This window comes from Crocodylus siamensis, chromosome 12, assembly GCF_052110815.1.
Source record: "Crocodylus siamensis isolate JL-2025a chromosome 12, ASM5211081v1, whole genome shotgun sequence".
Taxonomy (NCBI): Eukaryota; Metazoa; Chordata; order Crocodylia; family Crocodylidae; genus Crocodylus; species Crocodylus siamensis.
The window spans coordinates 4,891,105-4,914,841 of record NC_143406.1 but is presented as its reverse complement, the minus strand read 5'-3'; the positions used below and the strand labels follow the sequence as shown (position 1 = coordinate 4,914,841).

The following is a 23,737-nucleotide window of genomic DNA, read 5'->3' as shown; positions in this document are numbered from 1 at the left end:
GCTCCGCTTAGACCAGTAGAGGGAAAAACAGACATGCCAGTTACTGGATAGGAACAGTTCCGATATAAGATTCAGCCCGTACAAAGTTAGGGCTGTCCACAGAGAGTCGGAGATTGCCAGATGAATGCATGCTTTGTTTGGGCACATTATGCTGCGATTGCATACAGCTCACAGCCAGGTGCATCTGCATGAGCAGTTGCTCTGTGGAGATGGTAGCATGCAAGACTGAGTGACTTGTGCCTTTAGCTTTGGTCTAGGTGGCACTTTTTGCCGTTTCTTCACTGCAGTGACGCCAGCATCACTTGGGACTCTTTTCCTTAGCGTTACACTGAGTTTGCTGGAGCAGATTAGACAAAAGTTCCTGCAGACTGGCCAGGGGATGGGGTAACTGAGTGCATGAGAGTCCTGCTTGGTTTTTAATTGTTGTTTTTTACATGATCTCTTCCCTGCCTGCACAAGACATCCCCTGGTAAACATTTACTCCTTTGGGATGTAAGCCAGAAGTAGCTGGGGCCAAAGGCAATGCCTGTGAACTTCAGTGATCTCTCGCTCGGACATTGGGAACCCTGCTCCCAAAGAAAACTGGCCCAAACTCCCACTCTGCAGGGAAAGCAGAATTGGACTCTAGAGGGGCTTTGTCCATAGCCCCTGGTTTCTCAGTTGGATAGTCTGCAGCAAATGCCACTCGGGGCATTGCACATCAGCTCACAGGAAACCTGCCTTGGGAAAGGGGTGTGGGCAACAAGTCACTCGTGCTAGCTTTTTGTGAACAATAGGACCTGATGTGTGCCCTAACCATGCCTCTGAAACAAGGGCAGAGGCCACACATCATTTAATACAACAGTCATGCTTGATTTAGGTCCAGATCCTGTGACCTGAAGCACCCCAGTGCACAGGGCAGAGGCCCAGTGAAGTCGGGGTGCTTCGTGCAGACAGGCCGGTCCATCTGCAGGGCTCAGAATACAGCATCAGGCTCTTAAGGAATAGTGCTCAACACGACCGCAGGAAACAACCCCACCTGAGTCCGATAGACCTGAAATCGAGCAAGGGATGTTCTGTAAGTTTTCTGCATTATAAAATGTCAAGTGAATCACAGAAATGATTATCCGCTGGCTAATTAGAAGGTGCAGCTGAGTGGCAGGTGCCTCTGCAATGAGAATTGTTTTTTGTTGGGTTTTTTTTCACCTTATAGATGCTTCTGTTAAATTTTTCAAAAAAGCAAAATACTGAACAGGAGGAAACATCCCTTCTAACTCTGCTGGGAGCGGCGGAGGAACAAACAGGCCTGTTTAACGTAACTGAACCAAAGCCAACCGCTGACTTTTTCTTCCTACCTTCGTCTGTCTTCGTGAAACTTGGCACCGCTTGCTGTGCAATTCAGGGACTCCTGCATTTGGATGAACATCTGTTTCAGTTTTTGGTGCAGGTTTCTCTCTGAGGCAATCACACGCTTGGTGCCCGGTCTCATTTCCTTACTATGTCCACCTGGGCTTGACTTCAGCTGGCCAGTCCTGGCTTTAACCTTAGCGCAAGCCCTTCACATGGAGGTTACAGGAAAGTTGAAGCCGGCTTTCCTGCTTTCAGCAAGTTCCTGCTGCTGTTCGTGTTTTGCTCTGTATTCGAGCAGATACGAAGAGTAGCTGTTCCAGCACTTAAACCTTGGCAAGTTTGGGCTTTTTACCGCAGCGCTGGCAGCAGGCAGATCCACCTGCACATTAGTCATCAGCCTTGAAAAAAGAAAGGGGGTGTCTCTGAGGAGGGTTTGGCACTCGAAGCAACAGGTAGGCTGTATTTGAGGGTGTGAGTCACTCACGTGCCAGCCCCTCTTGGATGGGAGGGGTGGCGATCTCATTGCAACCCAAGCGCTGTCTTGAGAGAGCTGTTTTATGGTCCTGTGTTTCGGTTCTTCCACCAGGCCAAGCAGTCCTTAGCCACGTTAACCAAGGACGTCCCCAAGCGGCATTCGTTAGCCATGCCAGGCGAGACGGTGTTAAACGGGAACCAGGAGTGGGTGATGCAGGCGGACCTCCCGCTCACGGCCGCTATCCGACAGAGCCAGCAGACGCTGTACCACTCGCATCCCCAGCACTCTGCCGACAGACAAGGTGAGCTCTGAGCCTGCGGGAAGCCTGTGGTGTCTTCTGCCCTGGAGAGGAAGCTGCTTTTCAGAGCGGTGCCCCTTGGTCCCAGGGAAGGGCTGGACTCATCTTCTGGAGCAGGGAGGGAGGCATCACTGCTGCTGGTGGCTGGAGGGAATAGCAGATAGATTTAAATCCTTACCAGTTTCAAAGGCACAGGGCCAAAGGTTTACTGTTCCCAGTGTAGCTAATGCCAGGATGCACCAGTAACCACACAAGGTCTCTGGAGTCCTCTGTAACCTTGCAGAAGTATTGCAGGGTGTTGGAGCCCAGCTCAGGCTTCACCCTGAGTGTCTTTCTGGATCCCCCGTGGCATCAGAGGGCTATCTCATCCTCTGTGTTACTTCTCGGCCTAAACTGGTGCATAGTGGCTGGTCCCAGGTCCCGTCTCTCACTCGTGAGTTGGGATGCTGCTCTCTGCTCTCGTAGGGGTGTGTTGTGTAACGCTTACAGATGCACGCTGGTACAGCACACGCAGGTCTTCGGAGAAGGGATGCTATAGGAGAGCAAAAGCTTAGCTGATCCCACCCTCTGCAGCTGGAGCGCACTCCCGTCCTTTTACCATGACCAGCACGTAAGCAACCTGCCCGGGTCCAGGAGTGGAGATTCAGGTCAACTCCAGGCCGCTGCGCAGTATCCTCCTCCTCTGTATAATCTCACCTTTCCCTGTGCCTTCAAGCTGCTGACTCTCTGCCAGCTGGGTGGCCTGATTAACTAATCTCCTTCGGGGAGCAGCATTAACTCTACTTCAGAGCAGCAGGCAGGAGTAAATCGAGGCTAATCTCCCTACTCTCTCTGCCTGCTTCCCTGTGAAGCTGGGCCAGCATTTTCAAACCTGGATGCTTACAGCTAGGCATCTGAGGAAGCAGCCTGCCTTTTGGAGGGGCTGAGCACCTCTGATGAAGTCAACAGGAGCTCAGCACTTCTGGAAAGAAGGATCCTTATTTGGGTATCTAAAAGCTCTGGATGTGTTATTCGTTATCTGCGTTACAGGAGCATTTAAAGGATCACAGCTGACAGCAGGGCCTGGCCATATTAAATATCGTAGAAACACATAAGAAGAGCCCAACCCTGCCTGGAGAAGCAATACAGTGTAAATGGATTTGGGTGTCTAATTTTAAATGGCCCCCTTCACAAGTGTTGCTGTCTCTGGAGCCTCTGCTCTCTGGCTTGAGTACACGAGGCTCTGCCCTCTACCTTTTCAGTCTCAAGCTACTCTCACGCTGTCCCTGACCCAGTCGTCTTCTTGCACCTCCCCATCTCAGCACCCAGTCCCAGTTTCCACTGCCCGTGCTCTCCTGTGAGCTCACGTCAGAGGTATCTGTGGTTGTCTCCTTTAGTCCTGCAGCACTTCCCACTCTGTTTGGGGAGGATGGTTAGTAAAAAGGAGTTGATGCTCCAGCTGAACAGCACTTGCACCCTGCTACCTCTGACCCCGCACACAGCAAAGCACATTAGTAGTGTCAGGGCGGGCTCCGGTGGGGCTGCCACCAGCTTGTGGCATCACACGGCAGGTTTGTGGGTTACTGCAGTTGTTTCTGATTACTACCTGGCAGACAGTGCCAGAGGACAGGGGCTGTGCTGTACGAGCTATCCTGACCTTTGCAGCAGCCATGCTGCATCCAGGAGTCTCCTCAGGTCTTCAGAAATGGCTCCAAGTGATCAAGTGGCAGCCTTATCGGATGCAGACCCTCTGTCTTGACTGCTGGCTATACCAGTCTTCTCCCAAATGCTGCTGTACGTGAGGCCTCCCAAATCCCTGCCCTGTAACATCACAGCACGGTGAAACAGCCATCCAGTTCGAGTCGGGAGGTGGCTGCTCTGCTCGAATGGGCGATTCCAAGAGAAATAGCAGTTTACAGAGCACAAGGGGGTTAGTGGCATTTTCTCAATATCAGGCTCTCTGTCTTGTGTAAAGATAATGCCCAGATGGGCCAGCAGGGACCCCATAATGATAGTTATAACTTAAAAATATGGTGTTTGCTGGCACTTTTACTCCAGGGATCTCAAAGTGCTTTAGAGACCCTTGGCTTCTCTGTCGCCTGTTGGCAGTAAATATTGCTGTGGAGTAACCGAGGCACAAACACGAAATCACTAGACTGGTCTCTATGTACTGCGCAGATCTGCTCATTGCCACTGCTGGGCTTTAACTATTGGCCAGGGTTTCTTTTTTATAACAAGACTGTCATGCAACCTAATACAGGTGGATGTTGCCAAGCTCACGGGATCCCCAAGGAGACGGAAAAGAAAGTGAATATTGGAATTGTCATTAGGGTCCCTAGTTATTTAGCAGCATGCTGGGCTCTGAGCTGGAACGGGAAGCCACCACAAAGCGCATTAAGCATAGGAGAAGCCAGTGACTTAGTATGGGACCATCTTGTGTGTAATTCCAAAAAGGATGCTTGCAGCCATGTCAGCGCTTGGACACTTTGCACAGCCAGTGGGTTGCAGACTTCCTGGGGGAGCGGTTTGTAAAGGGACAAGATGAAGACAAAAAACATGCCCTCCCCATTTTACAAATATCAGCACATATTATGAACAGATGACATTTGTCCTGCACTGACAGTGATGTCAGTCTAGCGAGTTGCTCTCTCTTGCCGCAGCCCAGTTCTGTTGGGTTTGCTTTCCCAGAGCCGCAAGGGAACATCTGCATTTTAAAAAAAGAAATATCAGTTCTGCTTGTAAATGTTTGTGTCGATACTGGTTCTGTTGAAGCCTTTTCCTCCCGCAACCGAACTCAGGCCGAAACAAAATTGACTGCATTGCTTTATGCAAACTCCCTGCTGCCCTCCGCGAGGGAAAGTTGTTGTGCAGTTAGCTTTGTCTGCTTCTAGAGACGCACCCCCTCTTCGGCACCAGAAGTCAGGCTTTTCTGACTCACGTTGCTGATGCTAAGTGCCCCGCCATCACTGTCCACTCTACCCACTTACCTGGTGCAGAGGAGCTGCAGAGCATATGGTAAGGGATGAAGGAACTCGAGCCCTTTTGTCTTCCATATGCAAAGACTTAGCCCGTGTTTGGATACAGGGCAGTTCGAAATGCATGTAGCAGCAGCTGCCAGGGAGCGAGGTGCGTAACTCCTCGGACCGGGTGCAGATCGGGTGTGCAAATCTGTGGTTCCCAGATTGAAAGTCAGTGCCGCAGGACATGCAGTAGATTTTCAAAGTGTGTGGCGAGAGCACGGCCAGCTCCTGTTCCCAGGGCTGGAAATCCAGCACAGCCACCTCACCCCGTTAATCCTCGTGGGCACTGGCATTAGTATGCTGCACCTGTATGCTTCCTGTCCCCCTTCGAGACTCCAGTGCCCCTGAGCAGCTGCTGATGCTTAAAGGCCAGCTGCACCTGCAGATCAGCCTGTGGTACACGAAGGACTAGAGCGTTTTCCTTGGTCCTTTTTGGCAAAGAGCACGATGCCAACATTAAAGAGTGTACTCCAGAAGAGCAGACGCTTCGGGGACATCTCGGAGTGGCGGCTTAAGCAGAGACAAAGCTGAGGCAGCTCCTTTGTGGTCTCAGTTTGGCTACCGACTGTCCCTGTGATGGAGACTGCAAGGCACCATGTGAAAGCTTCTGCTCAGTGAATATGTATGTGTGTATCCCCTCCCCTGCCATGTGATGCGAAAACTAAAGAAATCCAATTAAGCCTGTACTTAATCAGCACCCTGAAGTTAAGCATCCATGACCATGCAGTGAGCAATGTGCTCTGGGGCAGATGGTCTTGTTTCTTGAATGACCTGCCTTCAATTTTTAAAGTGACTGGTGAGCTTGGGTGCTTTACAGGGGCCAGTGCTTAGAAGGCACCGAGCACCTGACTTCTGGGGAATTGCAGCCCCCTCTCCAGATGGGCCTCCAGAAACCAAAGTGCACAGATTTACTAATGGCTTCAGAAAACGTTGGCCTTGGCTTGCTTACTGACCCAGCATCTGCAGTGTAGAAGGTGCCAATAATCATGGACATACGTGAGGGCACATGTTTGTAGTGATTGCTTCTCATCTGTAAATCCATGGATTGCTCAGCATGCCACAGTTTATCACCAGAGGTGATGAGCATTGGAGCGGGGATCTGTTATTAGTCCCTGATGAGATCACAGGCCCTCAGGCACATGCTACTTCTTCCCAAAAACTACGAACTCTTACTAAAACAGCTGCCCTGACATCCCAAGGCTTTCTACCTGTCTGCTGTAGGTACTCCACAGAGCGATCGCAGTGATACTTTAACCACTGAAGAAGGTCATAGTATGCTTTTCATGCTCCAGGGCCACACAGGGAGATGATAGCAGAGCTGGGAAATGAATCCAAGTTTCTGGAGTCAGTGTACCACAAGTTCAGTCCTGCTCTCTCAGGTGTCTCTCTAGACCAGCGATTCCCAAACTGTAGGTTGTGACCCCAAATGGGGTCACAACTTCAGTGGATGGGGTGACGGGTGGAGGGCTGTGGGTTGGGAGTGAGGGGTCATGCTGAGGAAGAGTTTGGGCTGCACCGCTCTAGAAGGGAGGAGCAGGTCTGTGGCATTCATGCTGTCATGCACAGTTTTCATCCAGCATCCCAGGTAGCAACTGTCCTTGCAGAAGTACTGCAGTGGAAAGAGCCAAAGGCAGGCAGAAAACACTGTAGAATGATTTGAATAAATATGACGGGACGTACATATCAAATCTATATTTGAGCTCACATCCTCGTCCCTAACTACTGTGCAAGGCACCTTCCTGGTGGAAGCGGCTGATGAGATCTCGTCTCCAAATTAAAGCAAACCCCCTTGCAGAGAGGCTTTTTGTGATGGAAACACAAATTCCACTGACACCCGACTCTGTTCCTTGCCTTTCAGCTGTCAGAGTGAGTCCTTGTCATTCACGGCAGCCTTCCATAATCTCCGACGCGTCAGCAGCAGAAGGCGACAGGTCGTCCACGCCAAGTGACATCAACTCCCCTCGACATCGAACGCATTCCCTGTGCAATGTAAGGCGGTTGTGAAGGTCATTTGTCACTCCCGTAGCTGTCATCTTAACGTCTGCACCTGCATTGCTTCCTTTAGCCGGCACTCTTACCTGCTTGTCTTGAGTCACCTCTTCTTGCAGGATCTGATCCAAAGACCAGTGATGACAAGGCAGAGATTCCCATTGACTTCACTCAGCTTTGGATCTGACCATTCATACTGCTCATACTGTGCGTTTGAACGGGACTTAGAACTGCCCAAATAGCAAGCAGCAAAGGGCCCTGTTCTCTGCCCCCCGGCTTCTTGCCTGTAAAGCAAGTGAAGATGGCTGTTGTCCCAATTTGAGCAAGGCTTGCGTTGACTTTGCGTGCTAGACTTGACCACTCACAGTACAAGGCAGCGGGAAACAGGTTCCGCATTTTCAAGAGCTCTTCCAAAACAGGGCCCATCTATTTCTCTGCAACGTCCTGAAAAACGGGCACAAGCTTGTTCCAGGACATTTTATTGCAGCACAGAAATGCCAGTTGTCAAGAGGTTTTTGAGAAAGTGCGGGTTTTGCTGTGAGACATCTGGGATCTCACTGATCTCCAGTGGGACAAACTGATTTCCAGCAAAGTGAAAATTTGAAAGTATTGAGTCTTCTGCTTCAAAACGGAAGACTTGGTCTTTATGTTGGGTCTTGGATCAGGACTTTAGCAAAGCTCTTTTTTCCCCTCAAACTCCAATCAGATCTTTTCCAGTTTTGTTTGAGAAAGTAGAGAGCTTTGAAACTTCTCCTTGTGGCCCGTGATCCAAAAAGCAACCCAGATTCAGCCATTTCATCAGATTCACTTTGAGCTTTCAAGGTGGACTGGGTGTTGAGAGCTGTGAACCCATGTGAGCCAAAATGAAAACATGTTTTTTCAAACCCTCCACGAACTAAAATGTCATGGGTAAATTGGCTATAGTCGCTGGCCACACCACGTACTGCCTTCGGGACAGAACACAGCAGCTCCTGCTTCAAAAACTCAGGACTTTGTGGGGTGAGCTTCCGAGCAAATCTCCATTAGTTGACAGTATGATGAGTGTGCAGGTTATGTGCTCTGATATGGCCCCACACACACTGTTCTCTACTGGGCTGGTATGAATCCACACTAATTCCATCAAGGAGGTTCATCTTGGTTTATAATAGTGCAGTTAAGAGTAGAAATTGGCCCTTTGCATTTGATTTCTTTGTTAATATGGGAGATTTTGATTTTTTTTTTTTTTTTTATTAATCACAGGAGCCTCCAGCCTAAGTCTGGAAGCTCTCTGTATAGATGGGCAAGCAAAGAAAAGATGAGCATCTCTTCCATCCTTGTAGTGACAGCATGAATGTAAATGGCTGGAGCTAAGGTATGGCAGAGAGTGTTTGAAACTAGACGAGAAAATAAATTGCAAGGTGCAGGAGATACCCAGAAGCACTGCAGTCAGATAGAGAGGGATTTATACTGCGAATAATTAAGATAGCATGGCTAGTAGATGCAGATAAATGTAATTTGATTCTGGGCAAAGGATAAGGTGAATGAGTTTCTGCCAGATAAAAAAGCCTTGCAGCGCATGCTGACTAAGGTGAAGATCTGGGCATCAGAGAACAAGTCCCAGCCCCTGCAGGCAGTTGTGCAACTTCATGGGAAGAGAGACCGCTGGGGGAGACTGGAGAACAGGCCAGACAGGCTCGCTAGCTCGGGAGACTGATAACAGACCCTTGAGCTGTCACTCTGCTGGTTAAAGCCCCTGCCACATCTGTGAGGCTCCATCTAATAGTGTCCGAGTGACCTGTGTGGACAAGCGGGTAGTGTCAGTCTAACCACTGCAGGAGCTGACCTTCCCGACAGCCACCACAGTAGCTCAAACTCTCTGATCCTTTCATCGGCAGAACTAGTAAGGAGACCCCAGATCTCCATGCCAGGGAACCTCCTAGGACTAACTTTCACTGATTAAATTTGCACGGCCTTTATACTTGCAGCAATCAGGCTTGGAGCTTCTCCTGTTTGAAAGTCTCTGTGCACTTGTGTTGTCTCCTCGCATGTTTTCCATACCCTGCTCATACACATTATACATTCAGCCCGACAGGAGCTTGCCTGGCTTTGCAGGTTTGCTTAGTAATAAACTGGGGCTTCCTCATCGCAGTGGACTATTGTCATCTTCCCAGTTCCTTGGAGCAATCCTGACAACGGGGTCACTTCCCACTAACCCACAAAACCCCCAGAGTGCTGTACCAGCAGTCACACTCTACTACTGATTTGTGAGAGAAGCTGAACGACGAGCTTTTGGGCTTTCCAGAAGCAGTTCTGTGTAGCCAATTACTTCTAGGATCTCTAGCAGTCACTGCGACCTACTCGAGGGATGGCAGGTCACGTTGAGAAGGCATCACCCGCTAAGACGGTATAATGGAGCGGAGTTACGTCTGAAGGAGTATACCTTGATAGGTACATGCTGCCAGGGCCAGAAGAGAAAATTGTAGCTGGGAACTAAGAGGTTCTTCTTGCTTTATTTCAATCCCCTTGCCCTACTTTCTTCTGGTCACCAGGCTTGAATGTTTCAGAGAAGTCTGCTCCCTTACACCCACTTATTGATGTGCAGTAAGTGACAGTGAATGATCTGGCATGAGTTAGCAGGACAATCTGGGGCATCCCCTAAATCAGCCAGTGGTGATCCCTGTACTAAAAGGGAGAAGCAGATCAATTGGGAACAGCATGCACAGTGTGGTTCCAGGTCAGTCTTTCCTCCCCTTACTTCTTGATCTGTTAGCCTAAGGCAGGGTGCCACAAGATCTTTTTACAGGTGCTGTGTAACGTTAGCACTGATGGGGTGCAAACACCTACACGTGACTCACAAGATAAACCCAGAGGTTTCATATGGGAATCCCTCCTGTCAAAAGCTTTCTACCCTATCGTGGTCTTCTGAGTTCTTTGCAACAGAAGAACTGACCCTATTATTTTTCTTTAGTCAAGAAAGGAGTGAACGCAAGGGCTTCCTCAAGTCCAACAAGGTTAAGTACCACTGCTCCAAGGGGAAAGGGACCTGGATTAAAACATCCTGGTTAGCCCAAATCTTTTGTTTTTGTTAGTGACGGGTTGGGAAGGTATGGCTGAGCTCTGACAAGCTCCCCAAAGTTCGGATGCCTCTCAGAGCCTTTCTGGCTTGCAAAAATGCGGTAGACGTCTCCAGAGACATAGCTGTAACACGAAGAAAGATTTTGATTGATCTGTCTTTTTTGGATCCAAGAGAGTTTTGCTAAATTCAGTTTAGGGGTGGGGAGGAAAGTTTCAAGGATTCTTATTTTATCCCATCTGAGTCGCCCATCTTCACTCTGATTTTTTATTTTTTATTTTTTACTTTTCTGAAGCCATGGCTGAACTTCCTTCTTGATTAGCCACATACACTGAAGTCATCAGAGTAACAGAGAATAAGAGAGTTTTACGTGCCTTCACATGTTCCTCCCTATTCAAAAGTCCTGTTTCCCATTCCCCAAATAACCGGTGTCTGTTAAACGGTGATGCTTTTGCATGGGCTAACACCGTGAAGCCTGCATGTTAACAGGATTGCCACAGAGAATGCTTCTGGCTCTATACTTCATCCACTGACTGCTTTTGCTCTAGCTGTAGGGTAACCCAGAACTGTGTTTCAGCTGTTTCAATTTGATCTGTCTCCTTCTACTGGTAGGGGGATAGTCCTGGACCGGTACAGAAGAACTTGCACAACCCAATTGTACAGGTAGGAAACCAGTTCCCTTTCTCAACCAACCTGCTAATGTAATACAGTTTATTAGCATCAGCTGTGAAGTGCTTTATAGGATGTTGGCAAGAAAAGATACAGACCACACAATTCGGACACGGCGTCTCTCTCCCTGTTGGAAACTGGCCTGAATCAAACCCAGCGGATTCCCAGAGCTTTGGCTCCAGATCCAAATGTTGACTCAGACCCATACCTAGCAGAGGTGACAGAGAAAGATTTTAATCAGTCATCACATCTAGGAAATGTAGTGGACACAGCCAGACCTGTCAGGTATAGGGAATCGCACCTGCTGAGGGAGGGAAGGAGCTGTAGGGACTGAATCACACGATGTACCTTGCACTTCCTGCCAGCTCCTTCCCAGGTGTGACACCAGCTTAGTCCCCCTGGCCAAAGTGTAGCTGGGTGTAAGTCTAAGGGAGTCTTGAGTCGTTCTTAATTGCACCCCTGTCCACGATGCCTCCGAGTTTAGTGAGTAGGTTCGGAAGGAAGAGGAACTCTCCTAGCGCTCTCAAGACTCAGGGAATCAATCGGGTGCAGAAAGGGGGTAACAAAGGGACCTCGGCCATTTTTTACGTTAAGGAAATTTGCACCAATGCTATTGAGAGAGAAATGGCTAAAGCAAGGGCTATACCGGCTAATGCTTCAAACAGCTGAAGGGCCCCCCTGGAATGGCTTTGTTGCCGCATGTCCAGGGTGGTGGTGTTGAGGGCGGAGGGGGGATGAGGTGGTTCAAGCACATCAAGGACACGAGGCACCCTGGGATGGAGCGCAACGAGCAGACTCGGCCAAGCTCTGTACCCGTGCGTGGGGATGGGGGTGTTCGTGCAGAAAACAACGCACGTGAATTTAGGGAAGACAAGCACTCGGCACTCCTGAAAATGGCTCCCTGAACACCTGCTCTCCCAATGTCCACCCGCAGCAGCCTTCTGTTGAAGCTCCCCCAGGTCATCCTGAAGTCGACGGATTGCTTTGTAGTGAGAGCAGGGTCAGACCCCGTTTCCCATATTGTGCTTGGGGCTGGTTGCTGCCATATAGAAGGAAGGGGGTCATTGGTGCAGGATCCCGTCCCTCACCTTGGTTCTGGGATTTACTGGTCCCTGATGCCTTTCCACAAAGTTATGAAGATATTAATGGCAGCTTCCCAGCATGGACCCTTTTCTCTCTGTCCTCCTTACCAAGCTGCAATTTTTAACGCCACCTAAGGAATGTGGCTGTCCGTAGGCCGCCTTTGTGAGCTTTCTTAAGAGTTTTAGCACGCTGGGCACATCACTGCGGGCTCCTTCCACGAAATATTAGTAGCCAAGTCCCCTAGCGATCTTCATCGTTTCAGGTGCTCCCAACGTACTCATTCAGCATACCTCAATCCCACCGCTTAGCATCCGAGCAGCTTCTCTCCATACATACGAATGCCAGAGATGCTCATGTTATTTCCCCTCCTCCTTTTTTTCCCCCCCCAACCCCAACCTCAGTCTCTAGAGGACCTCGAAGACCAAAAAAGGAAAAAGAAGAAAGAGAAAATGGGATTTGGCTCCATCTCAAGGGTATTTGCCAGAGGGAAGCAGCGGAAGTCCCTAGACCCAGGCCTCTTTGATGGTACTGCTCCCGATTATTACATAGAGGAGGATGCAGACTGGTGACCCCCCGAGCTGGTAGCTTGCCTCCCTCTGCTGCCAGTGTGCGTGCGTGGGCGTGGATGTGTGTCTGTGTGCGGGTGCGTCTAACTCAAAAGAAAGTTGAGCCTTTGCCTCTGCGTCGCCACTTCTGTAACTGATGTACATACTACAAACAAAAACCTGTGTGTGAATATGTTAACTGTTGTCTTTGGAGCGATGCAGTCGTGTTGTAATCCTCTCCCTTTGTTTCTCTCTCTCTCTCTCTCTCTCTCTCTCCTTTTTTTTTTTTTTTTTTTTTTTTTTGGATTATTTTTCTTCTTTTTATGAAACTTGAAACTTGAAGGACTGCTGTGTACTTGTAAATAACAAAACTATTGTGCACTTTGTGCTTGTGACGTCTCTTGTCCAAAAACGCTGTTTCCTTGAGCCCATCCCGTCGGTGCATTCTGTATCTGGTGTGTTCTCAAAGTTGGGTGTTGGAGGGGACAGTATCCTATTCACAGGGTGCACCTGAGTTACCTAGCCGACAAAATGTTAGGCTCTGCCTATCTAGTAAGACCTCAAAATCTCACTCGAGATGATGTCTTCCTGGCCAAAACCTTAGGAGGCAACATGGGCTCTCTCTAATGCCTGCCAGACTGGAATAATTGTTTAGTTTTCCTTTTTATTGTTTAATTTATTTGCACAAATTCAGAAGAGCTATTCTAACTAAATTATTACGTAGATATTGGGATTTATATTTTTCCACAGTGGTTGGGATGGGTGGGGAGGAGGAGGGTGAGTTTATACTGTACTGTTCTATATTAAGCTGCTGCCTAGTATTTGATGCCTGCAGAGCTAAAGGTGGTTGGACTGAATCCCGGAGAACATCAGTTCTTCTCATTCTGACTTTGTGATTTTTCTTTTTTTCTAAATGAATTTCTTTTGTATTTCTCTCTTGTGCTTGCATGTTTTGTACGCTCCTCGGTCCTGCAGTCTGCCCTGACAGCAAGACTGGGGACTGGGATCACTATTGTGGAAGGATAAACGCAATCAGATAGCTGTAAATACCTTTATCTAAACTGTAAAATTGCTTCCTGTATTGGAGAATAGATGCTTATCGCGAAATAACGCACAGGAAAAGGGCAGATTGCAAAGCAGATCAAAAAAGAGACAGGAATTCTCAGTACTGCATGGATTTGGAACGCGCTGGCCTTTGCTTTTGTATTTTCTGTTTGCAGAAACACAAATTGCTTTTCCTTTTGTGTCTTCAGCTTTTCCTCTTTACAGAGTTCATTTTGTTTGGTAGCAAGACAGAGGGCGATAAAGGTTTTCTAAGGAAGCAAAGCCCCATTCATCTCTATGCAGCAAAGTGCTTAAGTCCTGTGGTAAATGACTTGGGCACCTGCTTAAAACTAAGCATGTGCTTTGCTGTATCTGAGCAAAGAAACTCGTGGGAAAGGAAGGGAGTGAGTAAGTGATTATCAGGATCAGGAAACGGTATTAGATCAGGCACTTAGCGACACTGGAACTCTTGTTCTGTATCAAACGTTGTTAATTCAGGTCTGTGACATTTATGTTGTCTGTATAAAACCTGTCGTGGGTCTGATCTCAGCCTGCCATTCATCCCGCAGTGCAGCAGTTTAATAGCTTTGGGAACCCAGGTAAGCAAAGCTGGCAGTAGCATCTCGTAAACACTTATTTTGGGCATTGTTTCCTCCTAACTCTACTTCATGTGCATTTAGAAAGTCCAGGCAGTTTGATTCAGTTGCTTCTTAAATCAAGGTCTGCTCATTCTCTTCTAAATGCCAGTTAATATAGAGGAAGATCCCCCCCACCCCCTCCAAGAGCACAAGCCGCATTGATTTTAAATTGCACTTGTGTTCCTAAATCCATTAGGCTTCTTTGAAAATCTTCCCCTGTAATTTTTAACTGCAGTTTCCCCTTTCCTTTAACATGCACAGCTATTTGCTGACTACAGAATACAGTACCTTGTGCTTTAATGCTTGCAATATCATTTTAAGCTCTTAAAAATGTAATGAGATTATTTAATAATGCTATAGTGTATTATTTTTAATTCTGATAAGTGCACCCTGTTTGAAAGGGATATTTTGTCTTAAATTACAAAACTAAAAACAAAAAATACCACCATGCTACATTACTTTCTAACATGATGATGTGGAGAAACCACAGGGGGTTAGGGAAAGTGGGTTTTAAATATCTGCACCGTTTTGCAAAGGGATCTGTTCAAATTGAGGGGCTGGGGAGAAACTGCCCTGTGGTTCTTTCTCTGCAGAGGAACGTTTTTATACATCTTTTTTTTTTCCTTTCATTGTGTTTTTATAATTTAAAAAAGAAAAACAACAACAAACCAAGCCAACTCCTGGTTATATCGTAGTCTCCTTTCCATTTCAGCTTTTGTAAATTAGGAAATAATTCTAAAGTTACTAAGAGGATCATTTATTTAAAAGAGAACTACAATAAATAGCATATGAATTATGGGTAACATTAGATTTAACTTTTCCCACGTGAGTGGGGGAGATTCCTTGAAGGCATGGATGCAAATATAAAAATATAAAAGATCTAAATAAAGCTTATTTTAAAGTATGAATGAATTTGATGTGATTTAATTGCTTCTAAGGTGTGCTTGCTAGGCCTAGGCCCCTGGCCGCTAACCAGGGGCTGAAATCTGAGCTGGTCGTGTCCGCTAATAATCTTGGGCGTTCTGCCACTCACCACCATGGTATCAGAAGCTCTGCCATGTGCTCTTTTCCCCAGAACCAGAGTTTGCTTAAATGTATTGTTTTCTTTCTAGCTAGTTAGAGAGGTTCGCAAAAACTGATTTCCGCAGGCAGAAACACAAGCCCCGCTTTGAAATTTGCTGCCTTTTACTTTTTTTTAGATGGATTTTCAAAAAAAACCCGTTTGAGCTGGGAAGCAAATCGCTGACTATTGGCAATAACTTGCCTTCTCTTTTCAAGTCTTACCTGCGCTGCCCAGTCCTTCCTTGCAGCGCGGTAGCTCGCGGCCTAACTCCTTCCCGTGGCTGTTATCGTGCTACAAAAGAACCGGGACGATTCTCTCTGCTCACAACTTGCATTTGAAATTGTGATGTCAAATCATTGCTCAGTGTGTCTTTTGCTTCGTGAAGCCCTAACCAGTGTCAGATTCCTGCGGGAGGCCGCGCTCTTCAGCTATGCTCTTACATCTGCTTCGCTTGCCCGCAGAACAGGAGCACCACGCACGGACATCAGTCAGCTCGTGCCTGCTGCTTATGGCAGATGTGCTTCAAGTCACAAGCCACCTTGTCCTGAAAGCCCTCGTTTGGGATTCTGGCCATCTGCCCTAGCTGTGAAGCTTTGATCGGCTGTGCTCTCTTAGCACCCTCCCTTTGCACATCATAGGACGCAGTCTATATTAAGAACCGTAGCATAGGTCAGCCGTGGACATGACAGAGTCTGCAAGGAATTGAAATACTTCCACAAGTTTCTTTTAACTGCATCCCAAAGTCTGGGTGGACCCAAATGTTCCCCCTGCTAAATACCCAGGACAGTACAGCAGTGTTCAGACATGTTATAACCAGAAAATGAACTGGATTAGAAATGGCATCTCCTCCCTGAGCAAAATGGAGAGAGAGAGAGACAAACTACGGAAAACCGATTTCAAACATGCTTTCTTTTTTTGTGTGCTCCAAGACTGGGGGTAAGTAATACAAAGGCGAAATCTTCCTCCCTTTCCTAAGGGTCATGTTACCCCACATTTGAGCATCCCTCAACCAAAATGATTTCATTCTGTGCTGCTGTCCTAGCCACTAGACTGTCCTTCCTGCTGCTGCCGACAGGGGAGAGAACAGGACCCCCAGGGCAACAGAGTGGTCCTGTTGGCTATTCTGTCCCCTGTAGACTTCAGCATGGAGAGGGGGGAAGATTTAATGAGGAGAATATTGTGCCAGGAGAATGGGGAAGTGGGAACTAGAGGAGGCAGAATAGATCTTGCGATGGAGCTGCGGACAGCGGGGTAAGAGTAGGGGCAAAGAAAGGAAAGGAAGAGGAAGCACGGAAAACCTGACTTGCCTCTTCAAAGTCGGCTTAAATTGGGCCAGTTTTGAATGCACTGAATAATGCAGACCTCGGTTTACTCAAAAGCAATAGGAAGCAACCTAATCCTAGCAGAGGAGAACGTCACTGCCAGAAATACCACAATACCACATCACTGCCAGAAAAGCCGCAGTTGCAAATCCCCCCCAAAGCAGCACTGAGTAAAACGTTTCTGGTAGTGGAGAAAGCAAAGGAGAAAAGGCAAACTGACTGTCTAAGCCCAGGAAGAAACAGGACCTGAATGGGAGGTTTGTGCTTGACCCAATGCAGCACCAGCTGTGTATTTTGGACTGTCCAGGCTTTGGGGCTTGGGGCTTTGTTTCAGGCCTCTCAATCAAATAGAGGACGGTGATTTTTATGGGTTGAGACTGGTACCAAGGATCAAGACTCCAGCAAAAGGTTAGTTGAGCAGAAAGCCTTGAGTTGGAGCAACCAGTCTCCAGCTTTGATTTTGTAGCCCTGGAGAGTGTCACAGGCAGTGCCGAAATGCACGGAAGCAGGTAAGGGATCCTGCGGTTCAGAGATCGGCAGGGACACGAAATGCAGGGAGGCAAACCTGTGGGCAAGGTGGGGCTCCCTGAAGAGCTGTGGCTGCTAAGAGCACAGAGGTTTGCCAGAGATATTTCTCCTTGTCCCTCAACCTGCTGAACTTACAACATCTGACGGTGCAATGATCAGTCTCCGCAAAAGCAGGGAGTGTTGCAGCCAGGCCTGCCGAACTGGGCCAGTCATGGAGGGATCATGGGACTGGACCCATAGTTCTTAATTGTCCTAGCAGGGAGGTAATGCTTAATAATTGCTTTGACAGGGAATTACCGTATTTTTCGGACCATAAGACGCACTTTTTTCCCCCCAAAAGTGGGGGGAAAACGAGGGTGCGTCTTACGGTCCGAAGGTGTGTGTCCCGGGGAGACGGGGCAGAGCTTGCCCGCGGAGGCGGCGGAGCCCGAGCGGGACATCCGCCGCTTGTTTACACCGGAAGCCGGCGCCCGTGCCGGTGGCCGGGAGCCAGCAATAAAAATGGCCGGCCACCGGCACACATAGTCTCTCCTGCCATAAAAACTGAGTGCGTCTTATGGTCAGGTGCGTCTTATGGTCCGAAAAATACGGTAATTCATCTATCACGATATAGTCTTTAAAGGAGAATTGCCTATTCAGCATTTCAGCCAGGGATGACTTAAGAGTCTAAAGCCGGATCTACACCCCACTTTTATACCAGCCGCGCCGTTTAGGGATGCTGTATTTTCACTGAAATGGCACTGCTGATACAAATTCTAGTTGTGGGTGAGCTTGTGTCAAGGTGCCCTATAACCCTGCAGTTTATTACCACTCCATGTAAGAGAGAAGCCCTTACCTGGATCTTTCAGCCAGGCACCTCTCGCATAGCTGCTTTCTTGTGGATGGGCATCAGTCCTTCCAGCCTTCTGATTCTCCATGAGATCCACTGAGCAAAAGAAACAAATGCACTGGTGACACGGGCTGCTCTAGCTGCACTGTCTGTCCAAGCTACTCAACTCAGCCACGGTGGTGTCTGAGCACCGCGTGGTGGCTGTGCTAATACAGCCAGAGGAGAGTGCTGTTTCTCCCCTTACAGATAGGAAATCAAGGCACTGGCAGGATAATGGCTTGTCCAAAGTCGTTTGTCCAAAGAGCAAGGCAGGTATCCCAAGCTCTAGGCTAGTGCCCTACTTGCTGGACCTTCCTCTACCACATAAGATCTCCAGAAAATAATCGCACCCCCTCTTCGTGACTCGGCCTTTCCTCTTAAGTAGTCAGGGGGATCTTTACAAATAACCATGCAACACCCCTCCTCCCATGGCGCAGGTGGTAATATCCCCTATTTTACAGGTGGGGAAACTGAGCCACCAACGTAAAATACCTGCCCAGCCTTGTTTAAAAAAGACGTGGCTGGGGTGGGTTTGGAACCTGAAAGCCCTCACTCCAAATGCCCTCACTTATAAATGCACAGAGCCATCTGCTGTATGCATGGCCATGGCTAAATGAAAAAATAAGCAATTGCTTGGAGAGGTAGTATATGGGAACAACCCTAGTCACTGAGGGGTATTTCCACGAAGTGGTGAGAGAGTTCCCTGTAGCGCCGAAGTAAATTTCCCATTGGAATACTCTTGCTTTTTTAATTCACTTTTCTGTTGAGAATAGGTGGCCTGGATGACAGCATATCTACCTGGGGGAGTTGGCAGCTGCGTTATAAGTAACTCTTTGCAGAGCACCTTCTATTAGCAAATCCAACTGGACCCTTTCTGTCTGAGGCAGCTTTTGAACTCAGAAGACCAGATCTTCAGTTAGTCTAAGACTAACAAACTGGAGCTATATGGATTTACCACTACTCTGGGATCTCAACTGCTGGCGACAGGAGGCTACACTGATTTCCACCAGCTGGAGCCTGACCCCTGACTTTGATGGAGCTGTGCTGACTGACAGCAGTGGAGGACCTGGCATGATGACTGCATCAAAATCCATGCAAGAAAGAGGTGTCAGAGAGGTAGATCTGTGCTGGAAGAGGCATGAAAGCCTGCAAGTAAGGAGTCTGGTGATGAAAGCCACATTTTAAAATACTTCTCACCAGGGGTACTGAGAACATGGGGAAATGCTGATAACGGCATATAACTGCATGTGGTGCTATACAACCATTAGAGCTCTGTGTGCTAAGATAGACATTGCTCCTCCTCCCACAGAGAAATTGAAGCAGAGGACTGAAAGGATTTGCTCAGAGCAACAAGGATGCCATGGCCCAAATTAGCATGCGCATGCGTTCCTGGGTCCCCGTCCTGTGCTCAGGAACGTATTCCTTGCTTTTAGTGCTGCTTACTTCCCTTCGTTAAGAACAGTGAAGCCAGTGGCGAGCCCAGTCTTCTCAGTTTCTGCTATGCAACTGTGACCACCGCACCACGGTGGTTTGATAAAGTAAACTCTTCATTGTCCTTGAACCCCATATCACCACCCCTAGAACGCACCTCCGCCTGCGAGCCCCAGCGTGTGCATCCGACGGCCACGCGTGTTTATCTGTACAATGGCTCTGCGCTTTGGGGCCAAGCCTGGTGCAGGGCTGGTTCAGAGCTGCACAACGTACAGCCTGACAGCCTCACATGGCTTGCGGAGCCATAAAGCCTGACCTTCCCCTGGGACCACAGGCCTAGACCAAAGCTGCTGAGCTGCCAGCATGTCCTGCTACTGAACACAACCGACTGGCAATTTCCGTTCCATTACCAAAAGGTAATGCTACAGCTGGGCACATACGTATAACCTTGTGCCAATGCAGTTGTGAGTTCAGAAACAGAAGGCAGAACTGCCCTGTGGGCCTGAAGCTGCTTGGTATATGTGTCTATCTCCATCTACAAAGAACAAAGTGGCAGAAACTGCCCATGATACTTAGAGTCTAGGCATTGGATAAGCAGAGAAATGAGCAACCCCCAGGCCTAGAGCTGCCTCTTCCCAATAGAGGAAGAGAAGCAAACCTAGATGACATTTTCAACCAGCTGCTCCCTGCTGCAAATACCAGAAATTAGGCCTGTGCGAGGTGAGTAGTATCTGCTTCAGATTCAGATTCGGCTGATTTGGGGGACAGTGATTCAATTCAGTGATTCAAATCACTGTCCTGATTCTATTCGGCCAAATCTGATTTGGAGATTCAGCAGGAGCCAAATCAGCCAGGCCCATCCCCCCGCCCCCTGCTCTCCCAGCCCAGTAGGATCGCCCCTGCCCGCCCTAGCTCCCAGCTCTTTGGGGGAAAAAAGCCCCAACTCAGTGGGTGCTGCTGGGTGGGGGGTGATCCCCACTGCCCCACACTGTGTGGGGGGCTCTGCACAAGCCCCCCAACCCTGCTCCTCCTCCCCCGTGGCTGTCCCGCCTGCTGCGGCTCTGACCCTATAAGAAAAAAAAACCTGAGGAAAGCCCTCAGACTCACAGTTCCTGCTGGCTGGGGTTGATCCCCACTGCCTCGTGCCATGTGGGGACTCTGCATGAGTTCCCCAAAGCCCCGAGTCTGCTGCAGGAGCAGTGAGTCCTGGGGGGGATTGGGGCTTTATTTTCCTTAAAGGACCACAGCCGCAGCAGGCGAGGCATCCATGGGAGGCTGGGGAAGCAAGGGGGGGTCAAGGGGCTCATGCAGAGGCCCCCACACAGCATGGGGCAGTGGGGGGCAGCAGGGATTTCCCCCCTGCCTGGTAGCACCCGGTGAGCACCCTCCTTCTCCAGCCCCCCCTCCCCCAACCATAGTACTTACCAGCTCCAAATCCGGCTCCAGATCCTGCTGTAGCCGCCAAGGATTGGCCAAGTCTTTGAAGCTCTCCAAATCTTTTCCAAATCAATTTGGAGAGCTTTGAATTGATTTGGACTTCCTTATTGGCCCAAGAGGGAGATCTCAGCAGCAGAGAAATCAGCCAGAGGAGTGCTGGATGAACACCAGATCAAAAGAACATCCCTTTGGGTAAGTGAGGAAGTTAAACTGGGGAAACGAAGACGTAATGAAGCACGGAGGCGGAAAGGGATCTAGGGGTCATCATTGATGCCAAGATGAACATGGGCCGGCAGTGTGGGGAGGCAGTCGGGAGGGCCAACCGCACCTTGTCATGCATCCACAGATGCATCTTGAGCAGGTCCAAGGAGGAGACCCTCCCCCTCTATGCAGCACTGGCCAGGCCGCAGCTGGAGTACTGCGTCCAGTTCTGGGCGCCGCACTTCAGGAGGGATGTGGACAGCATGGAGAAGGTCCAGAGGAGGTCACTCGCAAGATCAGGGGACAGCAGGGCAGGCCCTATGAGGAGAGGCTACGGGACCTGAACCTGTTCAGCCTCCACAAGAGAAGGCTGAGGGGGGATCTTGTGGCCCGTTATAAACTAGTCAGGGGGGATCAGCAGGCATTGGGGGAGTCCCTGTTCCCCCGAGCACCGCCAGGAGTGACCAGGAATAACGGTCGCAAGCTGGCAGAGGGCAGGTTTAGGTTAGATATCAGGAGGCGCGACTTCACGGTCAGGGCGGCTAGGATCTGGAACCAACTTCCAAGAGAAGTGGTGCAGGCTCCTACCCTGGGGGTGTTTAAGAGGAGGCTGGATGAACATCTTGCCGGGGTCGTTTGACCCCAGTACTCTTTCCTGCCATGGCAGGGGGTCGGACTAGATGATCTACTCAAGTCCCTTCCGACCCTAGGAACTATGAAACTATAAAAGATGAGCAAACATGCTGCCAAGTGCACAGGAAGCTAAACCTGGCACAAAGGAGCCTGGAGAAAGCAGAGGAGAGGAAAAGGGTGACCAAGAACTAAGATTGGGCAGGAAGACTGATGAGAGGTTGGGTGGACAGAAGAGGAGAGAACTTGGCCCGGGGAGCGCTGGATGCAGCATTATGAAAAGGGGGAAAGTCCACAACCACGATCACCAGTCTGATCCAGGGCTAGGGTTTTGGAGAAAGAGGTGGCCTTTGGATCAGAAGGCAATGTCAGACAGAGGGGGTCAGGGTCTCCGAGACCCAGGAGCTGGTGGGACGAGGAATGAAGGGATCACAGATGGCAAGCATCTCTTTAGAGAGGGAGTGGAGAGAAAGGAGGAAGGCTGCAACGGACCCAATATGGCGCGTGACTGATTAACCAGTGGGTTTCACTGGGTGTAAGCAAATGAAGAAAATGAGAGGGCGCTGCAAAGAGTTAATGGAGATAGAGAATGCAAGTAATATATTACTCAGCTGATTATTTTTAAATAATTAAAGAACACCCTGTCAGAGCCCTTGAGGCTTTGCTGCCGTTGGTGCGGAGCAGCCAGTTTCACACCCGGAGCGTTTCTGTCCTCAAAGGCAGCAAGGCAGATCCCGCACAAGAATCACGCGCTGCCGGCTCGGGGACTTCTCCTGGAGCCGACCAACTGCTGGTGCCTTGCTGTGCGAAACCACCTGTGGCAGGAGACAAATTGCCGAAGAGCAGCACCGGGCTAGATTGTGCGAGCCTTGTTCAGGTGGATGAGCACCTACTCAGACGAATGGTCCCAGGGAAGCTAAATGCCAGCACAAGGTCCACAGTCGAGCTCCAAATGATTAGCAGGCTAGAGAAGCTGGTTTATAGCTAAAGCTTACGTGCTAAGCTGCAGCACCTTGGCTAATAGCTGGGAGCGCAGGGAAAAAATCTGCAGCTAACTGGAGGATGTAGCGGGGCGGGGGAGGAAATGTCAAGGAAGGAGGTGCCTCAGTAAAATCCCCCTTGCCCAGTCATCCATGCAAAGGAAACCTTGTGGGAGCTGTGCACTAAAGGGTTGGGGAGAAAGTGATCCAAGTGGCATCCTTTGCTCCAGGGATAAAAGATCTCGGTTATTCTGAGAGCTGTGATCCTGGTTCTCAAATCCACTGCAGCACTGGGTTTATACAGATGCAAAACCACCAGTGCTGTGCAGGGGAGACACGGGCCCTGCACTCTTTGTGGCTTCAGACTCCACGAATTCTCATCAGGTGCTAGCATAAAATAAACACCGGTCCTGACATGCAGCCATGTGTATAATGGCCTGATACCAGCCCCTGTAAAGGAAGCTTTAGGGTTTTCACCTTTGCTTCAAGGTAAGGATTTCCAATATTAAAGGCATGGGATAAACCAGCCCCAAAGCCACAGATCCAGCCCAGGGCATGCACCAGTCTTCACCGTTTGAGCCTGTTGCAGGAGCTATACCGAAGAACCTCAAGTCGGGATGGTTTAGGTTTCAGATCAGAAGTTTTAATTCACCCTGACTGCAGGCCTGCATGGCGCTGAGTCTGATCTCACATTGGTACAGCTTCACTGACTCGCTTCTAATTTGCACCCGGGTCACTTAGCTAAGAATCAGGCTCGCTGTATCTGAATTGGAGATCTGGGTACGTGGTTTGGGTCTAGACCCACCTCTGAGCGGATTCTGCTTAGAGAGAATTTGATCGGGTGAAGAGTGGTGAAGTGAAATGGAGCGACTGACGACTTGCATTGCAGTAGCGCTTGGAAACCCCAGCCTTTTCTGCTGGGTGCTGTATCGGGATACCCTCTGCCCAAAGACTTTGAATCCCTGATTCATTTCAGTGCAAGTTGCAGCTTGCTGTAAGTATACTGGCAAAGGCGATATCCCTACCCAAACTAGGGAAAACACACCACAACTCCACATCAGATGGAGCTGTTGATCCAAAAGGCCCCACAGAGCACCCAAGGGCTATGAGTTTGGAAAGGGCAGGGAGTAGCTTAATGAACAAAGCTGCTTACAGA

General features: G+C 49.1%; 1 protein-coding gene across 4 annotated transcripts in view; it reads left to right on the top strand.

Moving 5' to 3' along the window:
* Positions 1–23,737, top strand: part of KAZN (kazrin, periplakin interacting protein) — a 644,812-nt gene that overhangs the window by 601,996 nt on the left and 19,079 nt on the right. For all 4 annotated transcript variants that reach the window (XM_090024112.1, XM_090024113.1, XM_090024116.1 and 1 more), the window contains 4 exons: positions 1,916–2,105; positions 6,960–7,090; positions 10,755–10,805; positions 12,296–12,419. In XM_090024112.1, coding sequence (XP_089880238.1) covers positions 1,916–2,105; positions 6,960–7,090; positions 10,755–10,805; positions 12,296–12,419 — 496 coding nt within the window. The remainder of the gene's footprint in view (positions 1–1,915; positions 2,106–6,959; positions 7,091–10,754; positions 10,806–12,295; positions 12,420–23,737) is intronic.